Genomic DNA, 23819 nt, shown 5'->3' with positions numbered 1-23819 from the left:
GCATGCACCACGGTCCAAGGCTCAGCAGGCAAAGAATCCCCCTGCCAATGCAGGAGACACAGGAGACACCAGTTTGATCCCTGGGTTGGGAAGATCTCCTGGAGAAGGAAATGGCAACCCACTCCTCTATTCTTGCCTGGGAAAATCCCATGGACATAGGAGCCTGGTGGGCTACAGTCCATGGGGTTGAAAAGAGTCAGATACAACAGCAATTAAGCACACACATACACACCACAGTCCAGACAGCCAGGTCCATCCCATCTGGAGTGTGACTTCTGGGGACAACATCCTTGTGAATGGGGAGAAGTCCCAGTGCCCAAGCATCGGGTACCTACTCAGACTCAGATTTGGATGCAGGGCTCTTCACAGGGATCCAGGAGCTCCACCCAGACATGCTCTCTGACTCCAGCTCCTATGACCTCCAGGCACCCCATACCCACATCAGCTCCAGAAAACACCTGCAGGTGTTGCTCTCCAGGGACCTGGGCTGTGGTTAACATGACTAAACCCTGGGTTGCTGTTTCATGGGCCACTACACAAAACAATGCCCTGCTCTTCCTCTGAACGCCCCCAGCCCTCTCAAATCTTCTCAGCACACCAGGGAATGAGTATCCCAAGGCTAAAATGGGAGAAAAGACTAAACCCTTCCTAAGCACTCAATAGTTCTGCTGGCAGATATGTGGTCCCCTTTGCTGACTATTCATGCAGTAGGGTCATCTGCTGTTTAAAAGAATTACAAAGAAAGGATAGTTTAAGAGGCCTTTTTGCTTTTTTTCTCCTGTTGTTCTGTCCTGCGAGCAGAACGGGTCTCTGCATCAGATTCCCTGGTGAAGTTTGGCCGCAGTAAGAGATTAAGAATTAAAAAATTAGAACACCCTGAAGTCATATCCTTTGTTGACTCATTAGCACAAAGACTAATATTTAACTGTTAAAAATGAACATGAAGACTGTATACATTTTTGAAAGACAATGTCAAGTGAAGAAGAAGTAGAGGATCCAAGAACTTGCCCACATTGATTACAGTTTCGTGAAAACCAAACAAATACATTGGTTATGTTGGGAAGGGAAAAACTTTCCTTTACCCTCTTAGATTCAGTTCTTGGGGGCTTGGAAATCAAACTGACAAAAGATAGATTAACAAAAAGAAAACATTTAATTATGTACATATAATAAATGTTCATAAAGGTGTTCATAAAGAAATGTGACTCAAGGTGCAATTAAAATTTGGAGCTTATATACTACTTTAACAAAGAGTGATAAATTGTATAGAAATAACTGGACAAAGGAAAAAGGGGTTGGAGTTTCTGGAGAGGCTAAGTTGTGACAAGGTGAGGAGGAAATGTATAGAGACTGTAGCAAGATCTGATATGCAGATGAGGGTCTTTCTCCTCCTCCTGATAAGAGAAGAAATGGACAAACAGACCAAATGGAAATTCATGTCACCTTAACAAAGAGACATTTATGTCCTACTTTTAGACAGAAAGTGGTGGGACAAAGAGTTAATTGCCTTCAGCTCAATGCAATGTTTATGCCAAAGTTCACCTTTTGGGGTGGTGTACTCTGATCTCCTTCAGTTAAAAATTAGTTAAGACTAGGAAAAGAGGTGAGTCATTGTGTTTATAATGATAAGGTTATTATGTTTGTTGATTGGGTTGAACAACCCAACCACATATGATCCTATGCAAATTCCAGCACTTGAAAAAAAAAGTCCAAGAAAGGTTTAAAAATTCTGCAAAATCCCACCACCAAGAAACAGGATTACTACAATTCCAATACTCTCTTCGTCATCATGCTCTGCATATTGTGCAAATTTTATCTTAGAGACACATTCTCTTTATCAGGGGAGTGCTGGGAGAGCTGGGGCAGTCAAGGAGGCAGCCAAGGCTCAGGGGGATCTCAGATGAAGGGGCTGCCAGGAAAGAGGATTGCCAGAGGCCAGAGGCCAGGAGGCTGTCCCCGACTGTGAACATCACACAGAGATTAAGCCCTATTTTTGCAGGATTGCAGTTCCTAATTAGGAAAGGAGGTTTACAGAAGGGGGCCTTTCAGCATTCCACAGTGGGGTTGTTGGCTTTCCCGCAATCTCTTGGCACACTGCAGGAGTTTCCCCTTTGTCTCAAATGGAAAATGGAGAAGGAAGGAAGACAGAAGGAAGCACGTAGCTGAGGGCCAAGAGTCAGGCTCTATCTTAATGGGACTAGTCAAGGGCACCCCAGTGTCAGAGAGCCAGGAATACTGGGAACCCCTAGCAATTCTAGCCCAGTGCCCTTGATGTATAAGGAGGGACTCAGAGGCCCAGAGAAGAGAAAAGAGTATTACATAACTGCAGAGACTACCACCCTTCCCTCACTGTGAGGTGATCAAGAGTGATTGTCTCCATGCCATCTCAAAACATAAATTACTGTCTTGCTTTAAGACATTTTAATGCCATCTATAAAACTCTCTTATTCAAAAGCACAAATATGTTGATTAGGGTGAGATAAGTCACTCTGAAAAGGCTTCTTCTTTTTTTTTAAATGAAGATTTTTACCCGAGGGTTCTTCCTCCCATGGCAAGATTTCCTTGCAAAAATAGGACGGGTGTATTTCATAAGCTGAGGCCTCTTGAATGGCAAAACAGCTCCCAAAGGGTTTGCATTATTGTTTATGATGATGAATTTGGGGCAAGGGATGTTAGTGAAGCCTTAACTGTGAAGGTTGACGGCACAATACATCTCAAGGGACAGACAGGACCAGATACATAATTTGTGGGGTCCAGTGCAGCATTAAAAAGTAGGGTGGCTTGTGCAACATTATTAATAATTTCAAAATTATGGCAGCAGAGCATTAAACCAAGAGTGGGGCTCTTCTAAGGCCCATGCTAGCCCTGGATCAAGGTGGGTGGACAGCTGGATGGTTGGAGTAGAGATGAGGTGTCCAGAGGTGAGGCCACTAAGCCAGAAGTCTGTTCCATTTGACTTTGAGATAGTTCACCTTCCAAATTTTATTTGGCTCGAGCTATTGGTAAATGAATCGTTCCCAGGATCACAGATTGATGAGGCAATGGGGGTGAACTATGTACAGAAGAGCTGTGTAATAGCTATGGTCACAGACCAAGCTCTTTACTGCAGACCAGGCCTCCTGCCAGTGCTGTAGGCTGTGGCTGACTTCATCTTTCCGGAAATGATTGTAAAAAATAGCAGTTAGGAAGGGGCTCACTGACTGCAAAACCTTGGGCAAGTTATTTAACCCCACTTGGTGTGTCAGTTTCCTTATCTGTTAAACCAAGTGATGAGTTACCTGGGTTAAAGGGTGGTGTTAAGACTGAATCTACTTTAGCCCTCTGCCCAGTGCATGGCACATAGTCAACGTTTGATAGACGTCTGCTGCCATGATGATGAGGACGCAGGAGAAGGAGAACAGGGAGAGACGGTGTGGTGACCTCTGTAGTTCAGTAGCAGGTTGTCCATCTAACGGAGGAGGAAGCTGACACACGGAAATCAGGGTCCAAGGTCACCCAGCAAATGAACAGGCCTCAGTCCCTCTGAGGGAAGCTTTCTGGTTTGGCCTAAATGCCTCAGGAGCTTTGAACTTAAGTGTAGCTGCATCCCCAGACTCACACTGCAGGCTCAAGGTTCACCGTCCCTGGAGACACCCTTGCTGAGCCCTGCGTGGGCTGGGCCTGTTCTGGGTGCTGAGGGTGGAAGGTGAGAGGGTGGGACAGGGCGGGGTGACGAGTGCTGTGTCACGGACCGGTCCAGGGTGTGGGGAGGGGCGCATTCATCCTCCAGGACGTTAGAGAAGGTTCTGTGGGGCCATGTTCTAGCCTGGCCATCAGGGAAGAACAGATAACAGGGAGGAAGACCCTGCTGTACTGTGTGGAAATGGTAAACTGAAGAAAACTCCTTCCGCCTCAGCTTCACAGGGGGGTGTCAACAGGTGGGGGACATCCCAGAAGTACAGAGAGTGAGCCTGAGAGCTGGGGGTGCCCTCACCTCTGACCTCAGTGAGCGCTCCCCTGGGGGACCACCCTCTCTGCCGGCCCCCCACACTCACTGCTGTCCTCTCTTATCCCCCAGGGTCAGTGGACTGTCCCCCTTCATGGGTGACAATGACAACGAAACCTTAGCCAACGTTACCTCAGCCACCTGGGACTTCGACGACGAGGCCTTCGACGAGATCTCTGATGATGCCAAGGATTTTATCAGCAACTTGCTGAAGAAGGATATGAAGTAAAGAGTTGGGCTTTTAGTCTTTTGGGGCTCCCCACACCCTGGACTGGGGTCCAGAGGCAGTGACTTCCTTTCCCTATGGTGGGCTCTTCTGCACCCAAGGACAGGAGGGTGGGCATGGTGTATATGAGGGCCCAGAAAGAGGTCTTCCTGGGCCCCTGCTCCCTGGGGCCAGACACTCTCCTGTCTTTAGAAGCACAGACACCTCTCTTGAAAAGCAACCCTTGACTGAGTGTTGAGGGAAAGAGGCAGCTCATGTATGAATAACGACAGCCCCTTTTATTTTCCATGTACAGCTGTGGCCAGCAGCAATCCTGCTAAAACCTTACCCCCCCTTCTAGGGTTTCAGGGAAGAGATCCTATTTGTGGGGCCTGATCATACTCCCAGCTGTTCTGGCTTGATGCTTATTTAGTAGCTATAATATGTAAGAACTGCCTGCCTGAGTACAGCCAGGTGCCTTCCACCACTGGTCAACGAGACTGCTATCCCAGCTCCGTCTCTGTCCCACTAACAGTGCAGCCTGTGAGGTTCCCCAGCCCCATCTTGCAGGGCTGCACAGACCTGCCAAGGTGGTCAGTGGATGACTGTATAAAACATCTGCAGACATCAGGAGGCTGGAGTGTTCAGGCATGTAGACAGCCTAAGGCTGTGAGGAAAGGTCAGATGCCCAAAGTGCTCATCAGTATTTCAGCGAGAGAAGCATTGGAACAGTAGAGGAAGCTAGAGCAGAGGAGGGGTCTCGCATGTGGCTAGACGGGATTCAGTGGAGCAGGGAAGTGGCTCCATCACAGCAGGAAGGTAAGCGGGGCTGTGCGTGTGCGGGAGAACTGTCCTGCCCCAGGGAAGGGAGCAGTGGGAGTGTTAGGTGGGGACAACTGGCTACTGGACTCCTCACCCACTCTTTGAACAGGTGGCCAGATTATGCAAGGCCTGGCTCAAACACGGGGTGTCCCACTTGGCCATAGGAGCAGCTCTAGGCATTTCCCCAGAAGATGGTGAAACTCGCCCCCGCAACTCCACTCCCCTGCCGCCCTGCCCCTCCGAGGCTGTCCCTCATCTTGCCTACTCTGGGAGAAATCCTGTTTGGGACAGGAGAGTGCAGTTGCTAAAGGAATGAGGTTAGGGGGTCTCTTAAGTGGTTCTGTCTGGTTTTCTGGTTACGCACCCACCTCTTGGTCCTTTGTAGGTGGTTCTGGACCAAACTCCTCACCAGAGGAGACAGTCCACACTCTTTGACAGTGAGGTCCTCTTAGCATTTTGCTATCCCAGTCTTTATATCAGGAGTAGGCCTGACCCAGGGAAGATCAGATGTTGTGGGGGGCCTCGATTTCCTTCTGTTGTGAGGGATCCCTGCTTCCAAGGTGCCCCAGGGAGATAGAAGCCTCCCTCTTAATGACTCTGGTCCAAGGATAGCTTCTATCAACCAGGCTTCGTTCACCCACGGTTTGGTAAATGAGGTATTATTTATATCACCTATCTTCTCATCTGACCTTGAGTTTATTCAGTAATGTGCTGGCTCCTCTGTGCTTGTAAAATGGACTCACCCAAGAATTGATTTCATATAGATCAAGACACTAGATTCCCATAAATTCAAACTCAGTATGTCTTCAACCAGAAATCTCCATCTATCAGCACTTTTAAAAATGTTTTCTATTATAAATAAATATATATAAATTGTACAAATTTTGAATATAAGAAAATTAAAATAATCCATATCCACTTATAAAGATCACTACATTTTTCTATATTTAGCAAATTTACTTTTACTCATTTTCTACGTATGTTAGCACTTGGTGCTTTGGACTTTACTAGTCCTTCTATAATTAAGGTGATGGCCCTGAAATATGTCTAGATTCCCAGAGCTTTCAGAAAATTAAATGAATTTCAGTGCAGGTATAAGGTTGTCATAATTCATAGGTTGAACATAAGACATACCTCTTTTGAGTTTTAATAGGAAAAAATCTGATACTCCACCATAAGACATGAGAGTTCACTGATTTTCGAAGATTTGGACTTAAGGTTTCACTCTTCCCTCCATCAGACAAAGAGATAGAAGGATCCGGCATCCACAGCTCTCAGCCCTCATGTGACCTACCCTGGAATATGATACCAGTCATTCCAAGACATGTCCGTCCTCCAGCACTTAGCCTCTCTAGACCCCAAGGGCAGGTCATGAGACTCCAGCTGCCCATCAGTGTTTAGGCCTTCTTAACACTAATCTGTCCTGGGTCTAGTTAGTGTAACCCAGACCAAGAGAGGAAAAAGGCTAGGATCACCAAGATTCTCATCACAGTGGATGGATTGGGAGCAGACAGCCATGGGCTCTGCCTGGTGTGTCTAGGGACAGGTGACCTCCTGTTTCTGGTCTGACCAGCAGCCTCTGAGGTCCCCTTCTGCTCAGAAATCCTCTGATCTCTGCCTCTATCAGAAACCGTTTGAACTGCACCCAGTGCCTTCAGCATCCATGGCTAATGAAAGACACCAAGAACATGGAGGCCAAGAAACTCTCCAAGGACCGGATGAAGAAGTACATGGCAAGAAGGAAATGGCAGGTAATGGCAGGGGTCACTTTGGACTGGTCTCTTGCCCCTCATAATTGCTTTATTCAAGCCACCCTCATTCCCAACTTGCCCTGACCTCACTCCATAACAATGTTTACATTTATTTCTGAAATAGCCTGGGACCAAGACTGACATTTCATGTCTCTGTGGGTAGGGATGAGCAATGTCACTTGCAGGACTATTTGGCAACCCTGGAGAATGTGATCTTGTTATAGGCAGTGTGATGGTTTTAACATTTCTTTACCATGAAGGAGGTGGGCATGTGATCTACAATGAGAGACATGGGGGGTTGTGCGTTACTAGCTGCAAATCCTTAACCAAGTTACATAACCTTGCTGTGCCTTCATTTACTCATCTATAACATGGGGATAATAGTGGCACCAAATCACAGCATCGTTGAGGATTATATGAGATGATCTTCATCTAACCTCTAGTATATTACCTGGCACATAGTAAGTGTTCACAAATGAGATCAGTAGCTAATATGTACAGAGAGCTGGCTATGTGTCAGGGAACATTCAAAGCACTTTCTATGCAAATTATGTTTTAATCTTGGGAGGCAGGTACTACTGGTATCCCCAATTCTCAGACAAACAAGGCAGAAAAAAGTTAGGAGTCACCCAGGATCACAGCTAGTAAGCATGGGAAAGCCAGCATTCAAACCCAGAGACTAGCTCCAGTTACACAGTCTTAACGACACACAATTTAATGACACAAATTGCCTCTGATTGTTAGCAGATGGAAAATTATCATCCGAATCCATAGAGAACTTATCACCCTCTATTTTATTTTTATTATCACTGCTAGTAGTATAAAATTCCTGGGCTGCTGGAGGGTACATGGTTTCTATACTCAGTGAGTATATAGTGAAAGAGACCTGAAAAGCAAATAGACATAAAAGGACATAACACACAGCAAGAATTATAAACGATCACTATACTTCTCCATACCCATATATGTGAGTGTGGACAGAGGATGGAGCCAATCACACCAGAGTTGGATGTGGTTGTCAGGAAAGGCTGCCAAGGGCAGGAGTTTAAAGTTGGCCATGGAACATGAGTAAAACACAGAGAGGAGGGGATAACAGCACAGACGGAGGAAAAAGCTCAGAGCTATGAGCCGGACCTCACCCTGGTCATGCCGGCCTGACAGGAGAAGTCTTTTAGCTGGGCATTCGGAGGACCAGGGCTTTAGACCTTGCCTCTGTGGCAGAGAAAAAGAAATCACTGTTCTAGGGGCAACTGGGACACTGGTGATTTGCCACACAGTGACTAAACCACAAAGGTTGAGAGAAGCAGGAGAGCGAGGGGCTTTGGGAGTGTAGGTCTGAGGGACTCCACCCTCTGCACATCTCAGCAGACCCCCTGCAGTGGGAGTCAGTTCTTGGTTATCCCCTCCTGAAGTTGAGTGATCTCCTCACTTTCCCCAAGTACCTGGTGAGTGGGAGTGCCGTGCTGCTTACCTCACCTTCCGGTGCCAGTAGGATCCAGTGAAATCAGAGTAGCAAATGTTCTTTTTAAAAAATGGGGGGAGAGGCCACAAAATCAAGGGTTGGCTTTATGACTGATCCTGTGGCCAGTAGGCCTCAAAGAAATAGCAGTATTTCTGAAGTGCATAGGGTGACTGGTGTGGGGGTGGGGCTGTCCTCAGAGCAGGAAATCTCACTGGGTTTTGCTTGGATGAGGCTGTGGGTTAAAGGGCAGCCTTATCACGTCAAGCTTCTGGGAGCATCCACACATCTGCTGGTGAACCAAAGCCAGAAAGAACCTAAACCCAAGGGATAGGCGCAGAGAAGAGATATGGAGATTCCAAAGGAAATAAATGGAATTTTTCAGTCAGATGGGTCAGGAAACCATAATTTGTGGTGATATTTTAATCACTTACATTTTTTCTTGCTGTTTATAGTGTTTTTAGCCATAAGGTTTTTTGAAAATGAGAAAGAAAATGAAGAATTCAGAGAAGGAGCATTAACTTCCTATTTTAATATAGGTAGCAGCATTTGTAAATAGCTTTTCCACAGAAACAGTGGTTAGGTTTCATAAAATTACATAGAAAAGTAGTCTATCAAATTCCATTCAACACATAATGTCCCTGAAGCTGGTAATAGTTCAGCTGCCTCTGACCATCTTGTGTTACATTTCTTCCTTAGGAAAATGTTTTCCACATTGGTGGAAAGACCTTGGTATCCCTGGAGTAGGGGTTCCCTCTTGGAGCAACTGAGGCTCAGTGTGGTGAGGCAGAGTACAGTGGAGGGGAATAGAAAGGGGTGCACTGTGATGGAGGGAGAGGGGCAGGTGGCCCAGACTCTACAGCTGCATGAGAAATGGTTCCTAGTTATCATTCAGGTGTGGTTTTCATGAAAGGGGAAGGTAGTAAATGGGAACAAATCCTAACAAGCAAGGCAATAGATAGATGACTAATCATATTACTGATCTTAGAATGAAGTTATTCTGAAAGAGAATAGGGTTGGTTTTTTTTTTATTTATATCAAAAGAATGTTGAAAAGACATGGTGATGAGCAGTAGCATTGAGGGTGGGCAAGTTGAGCAGGACAACAGGGCTTCTGCATTGCAAAATGAAAACAAAGGATTATGAATTGGAAGCTTGTGGGCAGCTGTCTTTATTCTCTGAGAACCATAAAGACTTCAGTACTATGGACCAAAGGGCCTTGGGGAAGAAGGCTTTGGACTCAATATTGCATGGAGTACCCTTGGCCCTTCTTGTTGTTGTTCAGTCACTAAGTCCTGTCTGACTCTTTGCAACCCCATGACTGTAGCCTGCCAGGCTTCTCTGTCCATGGGATTTTCCACACAAGAATACTGGAGTGGGTTGCCATTTCCTTCTCCAGGAGATCTTCCTAACCCAAGAATTGAATCTGTGTCTCCTGCATTGCAGGAGGATTCTTGGCCACTGAGCCACCAGGGAATACAGCACTCCTGGCCATTACATTTAGATAATATGCATTCTCAAGGGAAATTGTAGTCTTGGGGTTGTTGGTGTACAGGTAGGGCCCATGATGTCTGCCTGGCTTTAGGGGGATCACCTTGCCTGGATTTTCCAGGGCCTGTCTCAGCTTTATCCCTGAAAAACTCTCATTGTGGGCAATCCCTCAGTCCTGGGAAACCAGGCTGGTTAGTCATCCTTGCTGCCTTTCCCAGGGGAGGGAGTCTGTGCTGTGTTAGGAAAACTGTTAACAGACTCTGCCCGCCTAGAACACAGAAACCCAGTGTAGGCAATTGCTCTCCAATAAGAAAAAAGGCTTCCTCAAGACAAGGATGGAAATTCTCAAGAATTTAAACTTCCTTTGGTGATGTTTTAAACATTCCAAAAATCTTGGTTAGCAAAGCAGCAACCAATTTTCAGCTCAAAGGCATAAAACTGGAAAGCTAGAACATATATTTTTCTTCTCCAGTTCTGATAAATAACTTCCCCACCAACTTTTTTTCTCCATGAATCAGCTTCCAAAGATTGACTTCTGATGTATAGGTTATTTTTAAGATTTTGCTTATCAAGTGCTTACATTTCTCCCTGTTTTAGAATTATATGGTCTATCGCTCCATCTGATGGAAAATTTCCCCCAATGTGTGGTCTATTTGTTTGTTATTTGCTGCCTCCTCTGAAATGTAACAGTTTGATTTGCCTTGTTCTCATAGCTTCCTATGAGCCATTTTGTTAATAGAAGAGGAAAGACTTCACTTTTCTACACCATACAAATGAAGACAGTCCTGCCCCCAGGTGTTTGGGATTAGAGAGCCCATGGATTCAAGGGAAGCATTCCCTGCTACCATTTGTATGTCTGAATCATAGTCTTTCTGTAGAAGACTAGAGCTGCAGGGAGATTCGAATCTTCCTGTCCAACTATAAGGCCAAGAGAGGGGAACTGACTTGTACAAGGTCAAAGCATAGTCAGTGATTAGAGAACTAACCTGTCCCTTGTTAGGAATGAACCATCTGAGTTTAGAGACTCCAGCCTAGGGCAAGCTAGTCTGTGTTGGATGAAGACAATGGAGAGTTGAGAAGGGCTGGTTAGGAAGTAGTCTAGTCCGATGTGGACTCAGTACGGAGGGCTGCTGTGGCTGACACCACCTCTGAGCCATTCCTGAGGTCAGGGTAAGCTCCCCTGGGAAGAGCTGGGTCTCCCCACACTCCAGCTAGCAGAACAGATAATGATGTCACCAGTAACAAACAGCTTCTCCCAGAAGAGTGTGCAAGTTGCCAGGTGGTCTGTCTGCCAGGGCATTCTCTGCAGGGCCACAGTGCTTCTGCACACAGTGGGTCATCATCCCTCACCTTCTTCTCTCTTCATCACCTCCACCTGGGGCCCCCTGGGTTCCTTTTAGAGTTATCTAGCTTCACTGTGGGCCAGAGGGCCAGGGGCATAACCACACTGCAGTGTGTATGTGAGAGAGTGGATGACCAGAGGACAGGGCGAGATGGAATGCCTGTCGAGTGCATGAAAGGACTCTATGGCCAAGATGGATGTGACATACAGGAAAGTGACTGTGGTTACAGGAGTAGGTCTCTGCTTAAACCACACATACACACATTTTCTGTATGATTCCCTAGTACCCTGAAATTCTTTACTTTTGAAATAATTTTTTTAACTGAAGTATACTTGCCTGCCTGAAATGCTTTAGTGTGTGAAGTTAATTCAGGAGGAAATGGCTTTTCCAGCACAGATTGAGGTCCAGCAGGTAAGTGCCAGCCGTTGCCTTTGCACAGGCTATTTCCTCCCTCTCTCAGTAGCCAGTCTGTGATGACATCTGCTCCCTGGATGCACAGCATCTGGATACCTCAGAAGATGCTTCGGGTGCAGGGCTGGAAAGCACTGGTTATGCTTTAGTTTCTTATCCTAGTCTTTCATTCCATTGACCTTAGGAAAGGGGTAGAATCTTAAAGGTGAGAAACACAGACACAATTAAGTATGGTTAGGGACTTCTTGACCTAAATCCTGTGCTTGGTAGAATTTTCACAATACAAAGGAAATGTTCAAGTCCTGGCATATTTTTCAGTAGGAATTCTGTCCTCTTCCAAGGCCCCTCGACTCAGAAAAGCCAAGTGCTACACTTTTCATTTCTTTGGGTGCTGCTTTTTTATGCCTGGGTGTACCTCAGGGAGGAACACCCCTCCAGAACTCCACTGAAAACTTGTGCTGGGGCCAGCAGAGTGTTTCCCCAAATCTCCTAAGTATCTGAATCATAAACAGAACTAGAAGAGACCTAGATGAGACCTTGGAGATCATCTTGTCCAACCCCCTCCTTATAAAGAGAAGGAAACTGAAGCCCAGAGAAGTTAAGCCTGAAGAGGCTACTTGCCTATGGTCAATAGCAGGCTTTTTTTTTTTTTTCTTTTTTTTGTCTTTCCAACAGGACCTGTGGGATCTGTAGTAACTGTTCTCTTGCCCAATTAAAATCCTATCACTAGCATTGTTTTATGAGAAACAGCCCCACTGGGCCCCGTCCGCAATAAGTCTTTGGAGCTGTCTCAGCCCGCAGTTGCTTTATATAAACTATCCCTTTTATGGGAGTTGAAGCACAGTATGAAAAGGGTTTTTGTCTCATGTTGACCTTGTTTAGTCACATTAACGCACACATCGGTTCCAGGCCCCATTCCATTCTCCGAACATCTTCTGACACGCTGATAGTGCTGAGCAGAGCAAGGTTGGGCTCACTCCTCTGGCGGAGCTCAGCACTCGGGAAGCCCTCATCTCCGGGACAACTGCTTCTCCCGGGCTGGGCTTTTCTCCCTGAGCTGCTCAGCTGGAACCAGGGACACCGCCTGAGCCCAACGCCAGTGTCTATTTTCCAGAAAACGGGCAATGCTGTGAGAGCCATCGGAAGACTGTCCTCTATGGCAATGATCTCAGGGCTCAGTGGCAGGAAATCCTCAACAGGGTCACCAACCAGCCCGCTCAATGCAGAAAAACTAGAATCTGAAGGTAAGGGACTCCAGAGAGATTTTCTTCAGCTAGATGGTGAGAAAGGAAGGGTTGTGGGTTGGAGGGGGATTTAGAGTTGTTTTTTTTTTTCTTTAAGGTGGGAGATTGATTTTATTTGTCATTAATACAACCTACAAGGAAAAATTCAAAACTACTTTTACATTGCCCTGACAATAATTACTAAATCTAGTAATTGCTCTTTAACTGTTTCACCTGAGGTTGAACTATTTTCAGAAGGAAAGTTATTCTTTGTCTAATAGAACTAGATGGTCTTATATAAGAATTAGCAAAGACTGCATGAAAAGTTTCCTTCTTATTATAAAAGCAATGTTTGTATGACAGGCAGACATAAATAAGTTGCATATAGTGGTGTACTTTTAAAAAATATGCTTCAATTTTTTTAATGTGTCGTTGTGCTTGTCTTTTAACAAAAGTTAACTCAGATAGTCCATATTTTTTGGTAGTTTTCGTGATGCTGAAACATGTTGTTTGAATTGGGTAGATGGTGATTGGCAGGGCCCCTCCTAAAGTCCAACAGGGTTAGTTGCTTGCCCACTGTCTTAGAGATGCTGCCCCATCCATCTCCTCAGTGAAGGCCTCGGCCTTTTCCTGCTTTGATACATGTAGGGTCCGGCCTCTATCATCTTGAGGTGCCTCATTTAGCCTGAGACACCACCTCCCTGCTGCCTGATGCCTTTGGTATCCAGAGGTGAGAAGCTGAGTCTAGATCCCGTTGTGCATGAGGGATAATTGATGAAACTGCTTACTGAGCTGCCCTGATGCACCCGGGGACCAACTGTGCTGCACATGGGCCTGGTCCCTCCTTCTCCACCCCTGCCACTCCCCAGATGACCCAGAAATAGCCTGAAGGGGAAGGAGAGGGTCAGGAACCCCTCCAAGTTACGGCTTTCCCCTGGACCAATCCCAAATCCTGGTCCAGAGTCACACACTGTGAAGGCAGTATCCCTGTGGAATAGACTGCTCCATAGCAGGCAATAGGCAAGTCGACAACGCGTCTAAGATCTGGCTCTTCTGTCCCAAGGAGCAGATGAAAGGCCTGCTGCTGCCACCACGGGAGGAGGGTAGGGGGAGGGCTGGTAGGCTGGTGCGCTCCTGTCCTTCTTAGATACCCTCAACTGAATCCTGAAATGGCATGAAATGCAGCCAAAAATCCTTTTTAAAGATTATTTCCTTTTCCAATGTGTCAGCAATAAGGGAGGGGTAAGTCCAAACATTTTCCCAGTTTGGTCACAGTTCTCTCTTCTGCCAAAACCATTTGGCAGCAGGCTACCCTGTCCCCAGGAGAAAGGTGTGCTTATGATTCAGTCCTCTAAGCTTCATTATTTGCTAAATCATAACAACTTGGAAAAAAAAAAAGTCAGTTCTTTTAAACCAGGGAAGAGGAGAGAACAGGGAATAAAGAAATAACCACATCCTCTTCCCTATCTTCTAGAAGATGTCTCCCAAGCTTTCCTGGAGGCTGTTGCTGAGGAGAAGCCCCATGTAAAACCCTACTTTTCTAAGACCATTCGTGATTTAGAAGTTGTGGAGGGAAGTGCTGCTAGATTTGACTGCAAGATTGAAGGTAAGTCTGTAGCTGTTCTTCCCTGTACAGGGGGTGTGGCGGGCTGGTGGGCCCCTGCTGTGTGCCCTGGGCAAGATGTCAGTTCTGGAACAGCCAGGCTGTGAGGGAAAACGGGTCAGGAGGAGTTGGCCTGCTGCCCCCCTCCACCCACTGAAGAACAGTGCTGTTTAGTCACTCTGATATTTCACCCACTTACATCAGCCACTAGACCCAAGTTAAAAGTGGTTTATCATGGACCTATTTGGCTCTGGAACGTGCTTGTTGAAATGAGCTTTGCAAGCTTCCTGGAAGCATGTGAATTGACCACAAAAGGCTCTCACAGGAAGGCTGGTGCAGAGCATAGTATGGGGAGAAGACAGCTCTGCTGTTAATCAGCGGCCTGTGTGACCTGGGGCAGTGTTTCAGCTCTTCTGAAGCCCAGGCCCTCCTCTGTAAGACAGTGTCTAATGCCCTGAGTGGCTCTGGGGACTCTGTGAGATGACACAGATAGAAAGGGGAAACCTTTCAAATCTTTTAAATATGTCATGGAGTCATGGGGGAAAGCTGTGGGACTGCTTAAGTGCAGAGAGCGCCTGCGGTATGACTTCAGACAGAGGGAAGCTGGGATGCAGGCCTCTGGCCTGTCTGCCCTGTGCTTCTCTACCAGCCAGAAATAATGTGGTCACAGGAAGTTGTTGGAGCTCAAAGAGCCCTAAGGGATCTTAGCAGAGCACCTGAGGAGTCAGCAGTGTTGGTGACACACAGCATTTAAGTTTCCACAGACTGCAACATTCTAGAAAGATAAGACGGGCCTCTCTGCTTCAAGTCTGTGACTGTCATGTGACAGTTGCAGGGCTCTCTGCCACTTTCAGTCAGACCAACTGCCCCAAGGCAGCAGAGCACTGGACAGCAGAAAGAACAAACTGTGCCTCCCACATTGTAAGAGTCTCCAGCAATCTGACTAGATAATGCCTTTTGGGTAAAATAACCCAAAGGTAGGAATGAAGAAACAAGTTTTCTCCTGCATCACTATATTATCAAGCTGGCTTATAAATGCCTGGCCTACCATCATCTTTCATGTGTTTCATCCAACTGTTTCAAAGAGTGGATGTGCTGCCTTTGCTAGTGCGTAAGTGCTGAGAGGGGGCTCTGCTGACAGCTTGGGGGCCACAGCTTGTAGCTCTCACCATCACCACTGTCTTTGGGTCTTAAGTTCTTTTTCCTTTAATTTTTAGAAAATATCATATAATAATTATCTTTTTGCTTACTTTTCTCTTTGGGATTATTTTCTTGGTATTTGCATTACTTTGACTGAAGTGCTGAGGGGAAATTAAAGCATATGGATGCTGTTCAATAAAAACAAAATTCTACTTGAAAAAAATGTTAGAATTCTTAAGTTGTTCTGTGTAATTTTTATTCTAGTTGGGGATACAATTTTGTCCTGTGAAACAACGTCTCCAAAAATTTAGAAACAAGTCAATTAGAAGGCAGAAAACATTTTTATTGCTGAACTTTGCAGCAATATGACTAACACATAAAATGAGACTAATAATCAGTGTGGTCAGTTTATCTACAGGCATATTGTCTGTCTTTGGATCAGATTAAGACAAATACTGCTTTCTTTTTCTTAGCAGTATAATCAGTTCCTCCAATTTATGTTTTACAGGTTGTTATCACCCTCAAATTATAATTTATATACCATAAAATTCACCCATTTTAAGTATACAATTCAATTATTTTTAGAAATTTACACAATTGTGCAGTCTTTATCAGAATCCAATTTTAAAACATTCCCAACGCCCTCAAAAGATCTCTTGCACCCACTTTTACTGACTCTCATTTTTTAAAATTTAAATTTAAGTTCAACTTTTTTCTTTTTTTTTTATGGCTACACTGGGTCTTTGTTGCTTTTTCTTCAGGGCTTTCTCTAGTTGCTGCAGGAGGGGCCTACTCTGTTACGGCATTCAGGCTTCTCGTTTTGGTGGTTTCTTTTCTTGTGAAGCACGGGCTCTAGGTACTTGGGCCTCCGTAGTTGCAGCATGCAAGCTCAGTAACTGTGGGGCACAGGCTTAGTCACTCCATGGCATGTGAAATCTACCCGAACCAGGGATTGAACCTGTGTCCCCTGCACTGGCAGGGAAATTCTTACACACTGTGCCTTCAGGGAAGTCCTTAAGTTCAACTTGTATACAGGATAAAAAAATTTCTTTTAATCCAAGAAGATAGTTAGTTCTAGGGATGTGATTAGAGTTGGGGCAGTGTTCCAGAGAATAATCTATATCTGTATTAAGGTGGGAGGTGGCACAAGCCCTACATGGATGAGAAGTGGGATACCTGCACAATACCTGATGTGAAGTTTCAGACATTAGTATTTACAATATATGCCCATATTTAAGTGTAAATATCAAAATAGATGCTAAAAGCTAACATATTTTCCCCCCTCTATCCCCTTAATCATTAGAGGTAGCTCAAGAGTTTGTGCAGGAAAACCTTAAATAATAGTTTCTGCAACTTGTGCTCCCTCCCTGTGATGCAGGATACCCGGACCCTGAAGTCGTCTGGTTCAAAGATGACCAATCAATCCGGGAGTCCCGCCACTTCCAGATAGACTACGACGAGGATGGGAACTGCTCTTTAATCATTAGTGATGTTTGCGGGGATGATGATGCCAAGTACACCTGCAAGGCTGTCAACAGTCTTGGAGAAGCCACCTGCACAGCAGAGCTCATTGTGGAAACCATGGAGGAAGGAGAAGGAGAAGGGGGAGAAGAGGAGGAGGAAGAGTGAAACAAAGCCAGAGAGAAGCAGTTTCTAAGTCATATTACAAAGACTATTTCTCTAAAGCTCAAAAAAAAAAAAAAAAACCCGCAAGATAGTAAAAGCACCCAGTGTGATAGATTATTTAGTTAGGTTATTTGGGGGTTGATTCTTTAGCAGCAGTGGTTGACACCCAGTAGCGTTATTGATGGGCATTACTTTAAATTAGCTGGCACCTTAAGATACTAGTACAGCTAGATTTCATTTGGGGAAATCACCAGTAACTTTCTGACTAACTGATTTTAGAGGAAAAGTAACCAAAAGGGAGCTTTATCTGGGCAAAGTCATAATTCCCCAACTGAAAGCATCATGAAAAATAAGGCCCTCTGGTCACAGCTGGCCCAAGGGTCCCTAGATATGGGGACTCCCCAGCTCCTCCTCCAGGGAACTGGGTCTTCTGCAGGCCTGTGGCACTTCATTCTGCAGGCAGTTGAGCCATTTTAACTTATGAGGCACATTATTTCCAAAGTATACCATAGACATTTGAACTTTTTATTTCCATCCCCTGTTCGGCCTGCCAGTTTTTCTGGATCTGGACTTGCCAGGAGTTTAAGCATTAGGGACACTTCCTAGATTCTGAAGATATGTCTCCTGCTCATGGATTACTGGCTTCCTTAAAAAATAAAATCTCCTTTCTTCCAAAATCAGTAGGAAATCTAAACTTATCCCCTCTGAAGATGTCTAGCAGCTTCAGACATTTTTATAAGAACCTATGGGGAAAAAAATCCTTGTTAATGTGCTTTTTTCCCCTGAAACCAGGATTCCTATTTGTGCTGTTTAGAATATCAGCTCTGCATGTGGTAAAGATTTTGTGTTTGAATGTATGAAAAAGCAGTTTGCCAAAAAGTTAGTCTTAATTATTTATTGGCCACTATGAAACAGATTTCAACTGAAGAGCTATAGAACTCCATGTACTTTGAAATCTCAGTCAGTACAGTCTGAGTTTAATATACCTTCATTTTTAAACATGTTCCAAACAGCTCTGTCTACCGTCTGGGTTCCACAAAGTTCTTCTTGGATGTGCATCAATCATGCCTTGCCCCCAACCTTGAAATATATTCTTAACCTGATACATGCACTCAGACTTGCATCTTTAGGAATTTCTAACTTTCTTTCACTACATTGGCACTTAAATTTTTCTTCATAAAACTTTTTGCAGGTCATAAACAAAGACCATAAACTGATATGCCTAATACATTTCCTCTGTGTGTGTGTAACATTCCAAATACTTTTTTCTTTTCATCCACTATTTGTAAAGTGCAGCAGTTTAATATTTCAAGGGACTTTTAAAGAGTTCTATAAGAACCAATTTTAAATTACTTCAGTGCAATCCTACACAGTATCAGCATTAGAATTTTGATGTTACTTAGTCTTATGTTATCTTCCATTCTATTTTTATCTGCTTCTTGCTGCTAGTTTCAAATTGCCAGTATTTTGCTTTTTAAGCAGTTACAATATTTTTCATAATAGCCACAGTATTGCCACAGTTTATTATAATAAAGCATTTTAAAGTTGATTTAGAGCATTCAAAGCTTTTCTTCATCACTTTTCATTGTATCTAGACTATAACCTTTGTGTGCGTGTATGTTGTATACGTGTGCGCATGTGTGGTGTGTATTTTTGTTTACAAGTTTTTTGATGCCTTCTTGAAGTTGTGTTAATGTTCTCCCAGTTTATTATGCCATCAGAATGGTAAATGAGAACACTACAACTGTAGTTAGCTCACAATTTTTAAATAAAGGATACCACAGTGCATGCTGTTTGTTCAGTCTCTGCAGCCTTCTTTTCCTTTCCACACCACCAGTTGTAGATGTCCGAAATAGATCTCAGAAACTAATAACAAACTCTCTGCTGTATAAATGATTTATGTGGTTATCTTTTACTAAGGAACAGAATGACTTAGGCAGTTCTAGTTTATACTAGGTAGCCTAATTTGCACATTTACTTCAAAATTTCTCTTGAGCATAATTTTGGTTCAATTACATTCTATTATCTATAGTACCCTCATAATGCTAAAATCTATCTGACATTTTTAGTATGCCACAAAATCATCATCATAACTAATATTACTTACCAACACTTGGTCTGCGTTTGTAACTTTGGAGCAGTTTGTTATTGGCAGCCAAGTGGTATCTTTGCATGTCTTGATATTGAAGCATTTGTTCTCAGGAAACCATCATTCCTGTTTTGTAGTAAGTCTGTTATCAGAGAACAGATGGTGGAGTCCCCCCATGTCTTGAGTATTCAAACAATATTGTAAATATTCTAGGAAGAATCAAGATATACTATTAAATGCTGGACTAGATGATTCTATGATTCCACAGTATAGTCTGGAAAGAATCCATTGTCCGGATAATGTTAAATTGTTTCATATTTTTTAAGACAACCACAATCCACAAGTGTTCCTACTCAGAAGATTTTATTTTTAAAGAAAAAGACCTTTTATTCCCTGCTAGTGAAAAATGTACCTTATGTTCTGAAAAATAACAAATAATTTCTTTTCATCCTGTTCTCATCCCAAACATATTTAAAAAAAAGAATATTGATTATTCCTTACATTGCAGAGCTTCATATTAAATGAATTTCTATGTCAGCCCTAACTTTACTTACAGAAAGTCTCTTTTTATCAAAATGTTTTGAGTTTTACTTCCCACATTTTACCTGCTTTTAATACATCTGTGCTAGTGAGTATTAAGCAGGTGAAGAATAATTGAATATTAAAGAAACTAAACTCTCCACATTTCAAGAAAACACAGGTAACACTATATCCTTTACCCCTTGGGAACTCCTTCTCTGTTTTTTGAAAAGGAGGCTAACATCTGTGACAGTCATTACTGAGGTTATTTGCCCGCAGCATATGATCAGGACCACCTTCCCGCCTCCCTGGCCAGGTAGGGCTGTGTGTCTAATCCTCGTCAGCAGTGATCCCCTCTGGTCCAGAGAATTTAAGTACTGGTGCAAGACTCTCCATAATGATTGTCAGATGGTGGTGACTTTATCCACCTGGGTCCCAAGCCAACCCCAAACAGGTACATAACACAAGCAAGAAATAAATCTTTGTACTTATAAATCGCCAAGATTTTAGTGTTCCTTGTGGCTGCAACATAGCCTAGACTATCCTTTTATAAGGTCATCACCATATTCTAGATCTGTTCTGACCAATATGGTAGCCACGACTCACCAGTGGCTATTTAAACTTTTAATCTAAATAAAATTTAAAATTCAGTTCCTCAGTTGCACTAGCCATATTTTAAGTGCTCGATAATTACATGAGACTAGTGGCTGGCTACATTATTGGACGGCACAGATCAGAACTTTCTATAAAGTTCCACTCTGCAGTACTGTTCTACATGGACTATGAAAAATAGAGAAACTCCAAATTTTACTTTAACTATGCATATTACTTTTCAAATTATTGTGAGAGTAAAACTTAAAAGTTGGTACGAAATCAGTCTGGAGGGAATGGTCTATAGTTTCATCAATTGTATCAAATAACAGTTTCAACATTTACATGATTGTGTTTGATTATTTATATTCACACATTTTTTCACTTTTTAAGACATTTAAGAACACCAGTTCTGTGCTTCTCACCACAAAATCTAAATAGATCTGCAATTTATGAGCAATTACTGAATTACTTGTGATATGAAGCAACCAGTTAGGCCAAAAATCTCTGGTGTTTTTGGAACTTGGAGCTACTTGGGATAGGGGAGCCTCCAATAAGGATCACTGAGATAGCAGAGAAAGAGACAGACAGCATCTCTGGGGCAAGATTTCCTTGACAGTGAACCAAAAGGAAGGGGAAGGGGCCATTCTGACAGTAAGAGTCATTTCAACCTCAATGGCTTTGATCATAACTCCCTTCCTATTGGAACCGGAAATACTCAGGAGACCTACAGCATGTGGAGACAACAGTCAATTTCTAACTGCTGGTTGTTTGAAATTTTAGCTCATAGGCCTTCTGGTATTCCAAATTCTTGTACACTGCAGGGAGGGCTTCATGCCAAAGACCACAGCTGCAGTAGTGACCACACAGAACTACATGATAAATCTTCACATTATTTGATTCTCTGGGACTAGATTTCTTCCAGCTGGAAATAACTAAGGAAGAAGAAAGTTACAAATTAACCTAAGTCAATTTCTTATTACTAGCTTCTTTGGGGCAGACATCAGTAGCTTCCAACAGTTAAGAGCCAGGTTAAGCTATAGGACTTCACCATAATCTTGCTCCAGATGGTATGTTACAATGAATGATAGACTCTGGTCAAATTCAACAAACAATTTTTAGCAAGCCATTATACAACCTATTCTATAAGCTCCACGACATCCCAGATCTATATCTCCATAAGGCATCTTACCTGTTCACTGAAGGCAAATGATGCAGAATACTAGGGTATGATCTAACTAACCAGGTTAATCAGCCAAGTGGAGTCAGTTACAGATGTACTTCTCACTGGAGTTCTGTAGATTGTGCCTCAGTTTCCTCATCTATAAACTTAAAGCAATAATACTTCCTCCCTCACAGATTGTTATAGAAATTAAAAGAGCTCATGCACAATACCTGATACTTATGGAAAGCTCTATTCTTTTGGTACTCGGAGACGCTAAGATGCGTTAGAAATATCCTCTACCCTCAAGGAACTGATAAAACTTCTGTAGAAACAAAACAAATATGTGGAAAAGTTATACACTAATGAAAGATGGAACAAATTATTTCAATTCTACCCCTCCAAAAAGAGGATCTTTGAAACTGAAAGTACCCATCCAATTGTACAAAACACAGTTGTTATGAGTTTAAGAAATATTACAACTGCCCTGTTCTCAGGAAAATTTAACTTCAAGTCTCTAAGTACCCTCTTCACAAAGGAGAAAAGTTCATCTGACCTTTGGAGTCTTATTTTCTGAGGAATTTCTCACAATTGGCTTGACTTTAAACTCACATTTAACATTTAATCCCCAAATGTTTGCTAATTTTAAATTTATATTTACAAAAGTTAATTTACTTTGGCTTATTTCTGACTGTATATTAACCACAGAACAAATAGGGCCCTGCTAGGCAGTTTCAAGAAGAGGCTGTGTAGATGAAAGCTCAACATGCTTCTGTTTCCTGGAGAACTGAGATAAAAGGTTTAGAAAATAGGAAGTTACCATAGTAGAGAGAAGACCAAACATGAACTCCTGAAGACAAGCAGTAACTCTGTTCTCTTCAGAACCCCATTAAACTGAGAATAAAGGAATAATTTTTTTAAAGTTATAAACCCCTCAAAGACAAACATAAGAGAAGAAAGAAGAAAAATATCAGAATTTTAGAAGATGGAAAGCAAACAGACAAATGGGTAACTTAAGAGTACAGAAGTTAAAACCTGACTTCCTGCAGGGAAGAAAGCCTATAGGAAGACAAGTCAGTTTTCCTCTGAAGAAGCCCCAAAAGGTTAGAAACTGAGGAACTATGTACCTGTGAAGGGGAACCTCAAAAGGAATGTAAGGTAACAAGTCACTGATGTAAACCAAGGTCACTGAGGTCAAATCAGATAAAAAGTCCACCCAGGAGATCAATGCAGAAGTAGGATGGGATACTTAGGACAGACAAGGGTCCAGAGTCCAGGAAGTCAGTCTGAATACATCAGTAGTACCCATGGTCATAGTACAGAAAATAGCCTGACTCTAGAAAGGCATTCACTTGCTCAAGGAATTTTTGAAGACAGATAAACTCATTTAAAGTTAAACTGGGACACTGTACAAGCAGTGCTAAGGGGAAGATTCATAGCATTACAGGCCTACCTCAAGAAACAAGAAAAAAGTCAAATAAATAACCTAGCTCTACACCTAAAGCAGCTAGAGAAGGAAGAAATGAAGAACCCCAGGGTTAGTAGAAGGAAAGAAATCTTTAAAATTAGGGCAGAAATAAATGCAATAGAAACTAAAGAGACCATAGCAAAAATCAACAAAGCTAAAAGCTGGTTTTTTGAAAAAATAAACAAAATTGACAAACCATTAGCAAGACTCATTAAGAAACAAAGGGAGAAGAACCAAATAACAAAATTAGAAACGAAAATGGAGAGATCACAACAGACAACACTGAAATACAAAGGATCATAAGAGACTACTACCAGCAGCTCTATGCCAATAAAATGGACAACTTGGAAGAAATAGACAAGTTCTTAGAAAAGTATAACTTTCCAAAACTGAACCAGGAAGAAATAGAAGATCTTAACAGACCCATCACAAGCACAGAAATTGAAACTGTAATCAGAAATCTTCCAGCAAACAAAAGCCCAGGGCCAGATGGCTTCACAGCTGAATTCTACCAAAAATTTAGAGAAGAGCTAACACCTATCTTACTCAAACTCTTCCAGAAAATTGCAGAAGAGGTAACTTCCAAATCATCTGATGAGGCACGCATGCACCCTAATTCCAAAACCAGAAAAAGATGCCACAAAAAAAGAAAACTACAGGCCAATATCACTGATGAACATAGATGCAAAATTCCTTAACAAAATTCTAGCAAACAGAATCCAACAACATATTAAAAAAATCATACACCACGACCAAGTGGGCTTTATCCCAGGAATGCAAGGATTCTTTAATATCCGCAAATCAATCAATGTAATACACATTAACAAATTGAAAGATAAAAACCATATGATTATCTCAATAGATGCAGAAAAAGCCTTTGACAAAATTCAACACTCATTTATGATTAAAACTATCCAGAAAGCAGGAATAGA

At 43.0% G+C, this 23819-nt stretch overlaps 1 protein-coding gene across 6 annotated transcripts in view; it reads left to right on the top strand.

The window, feature by feature from the left end:
• MYLK (myosin light chain kinase) overlaps positions 1-18846 on the top strand; it is a 285327-nt gene extending 266481 nt beyond the window's left edge. For 4 of the 6 annotated variants that reach the window (XM_043473160.1, XM_043473157.1, XM_043473159.1 and 1 more), the window contains 5 exons: positions 4058-4210; positions 6640-6763; positions 12581-12710; positions 14164-14295; positions 16811-18846. In XM_043473160.1, coding sequence (XP_043329095.1) covers positions 4058-4210; positions 6640-6763; positions 12581-12710; positions 14164-14295; positions 16811-17061 — 790 coding nt within the window. In that variant the 3' untranslated portion in view covers positions 17062-18846. Of the gene's footprint in view, positions 1-4057; positions 4211-6639; positions 6764-12343; positions 12711-14163; positions 14296-16810 lie in introns of those variants that run through there. The other 2 variants (XM_043473161.1, XM_043473163.1) reach the window with 2 other exon arrangements.
• Positions 18847-23819: the final 4973 nt, after the last annotated feature.

Source organism: Cervus canadensis, chromosome 7, assembly GCF_019320065.1.
Source record: "Cervus canadensis isolate Bull #8, Minnesota chromosome 7, ASM1932006v1, whole genome shotgun sequence".
Taxonomy (NCBI): domain Eukaryota; kingdom Metazoa; phylum Chordata; class Mammalia; order Artiodactyla; family Cervidae; genus Cervus; species Cervus canadensis.
Note: the sequence above shows the minus strand (reverse complement) of the source record. Positions and strands in the feature narration are given on the sequence as shown.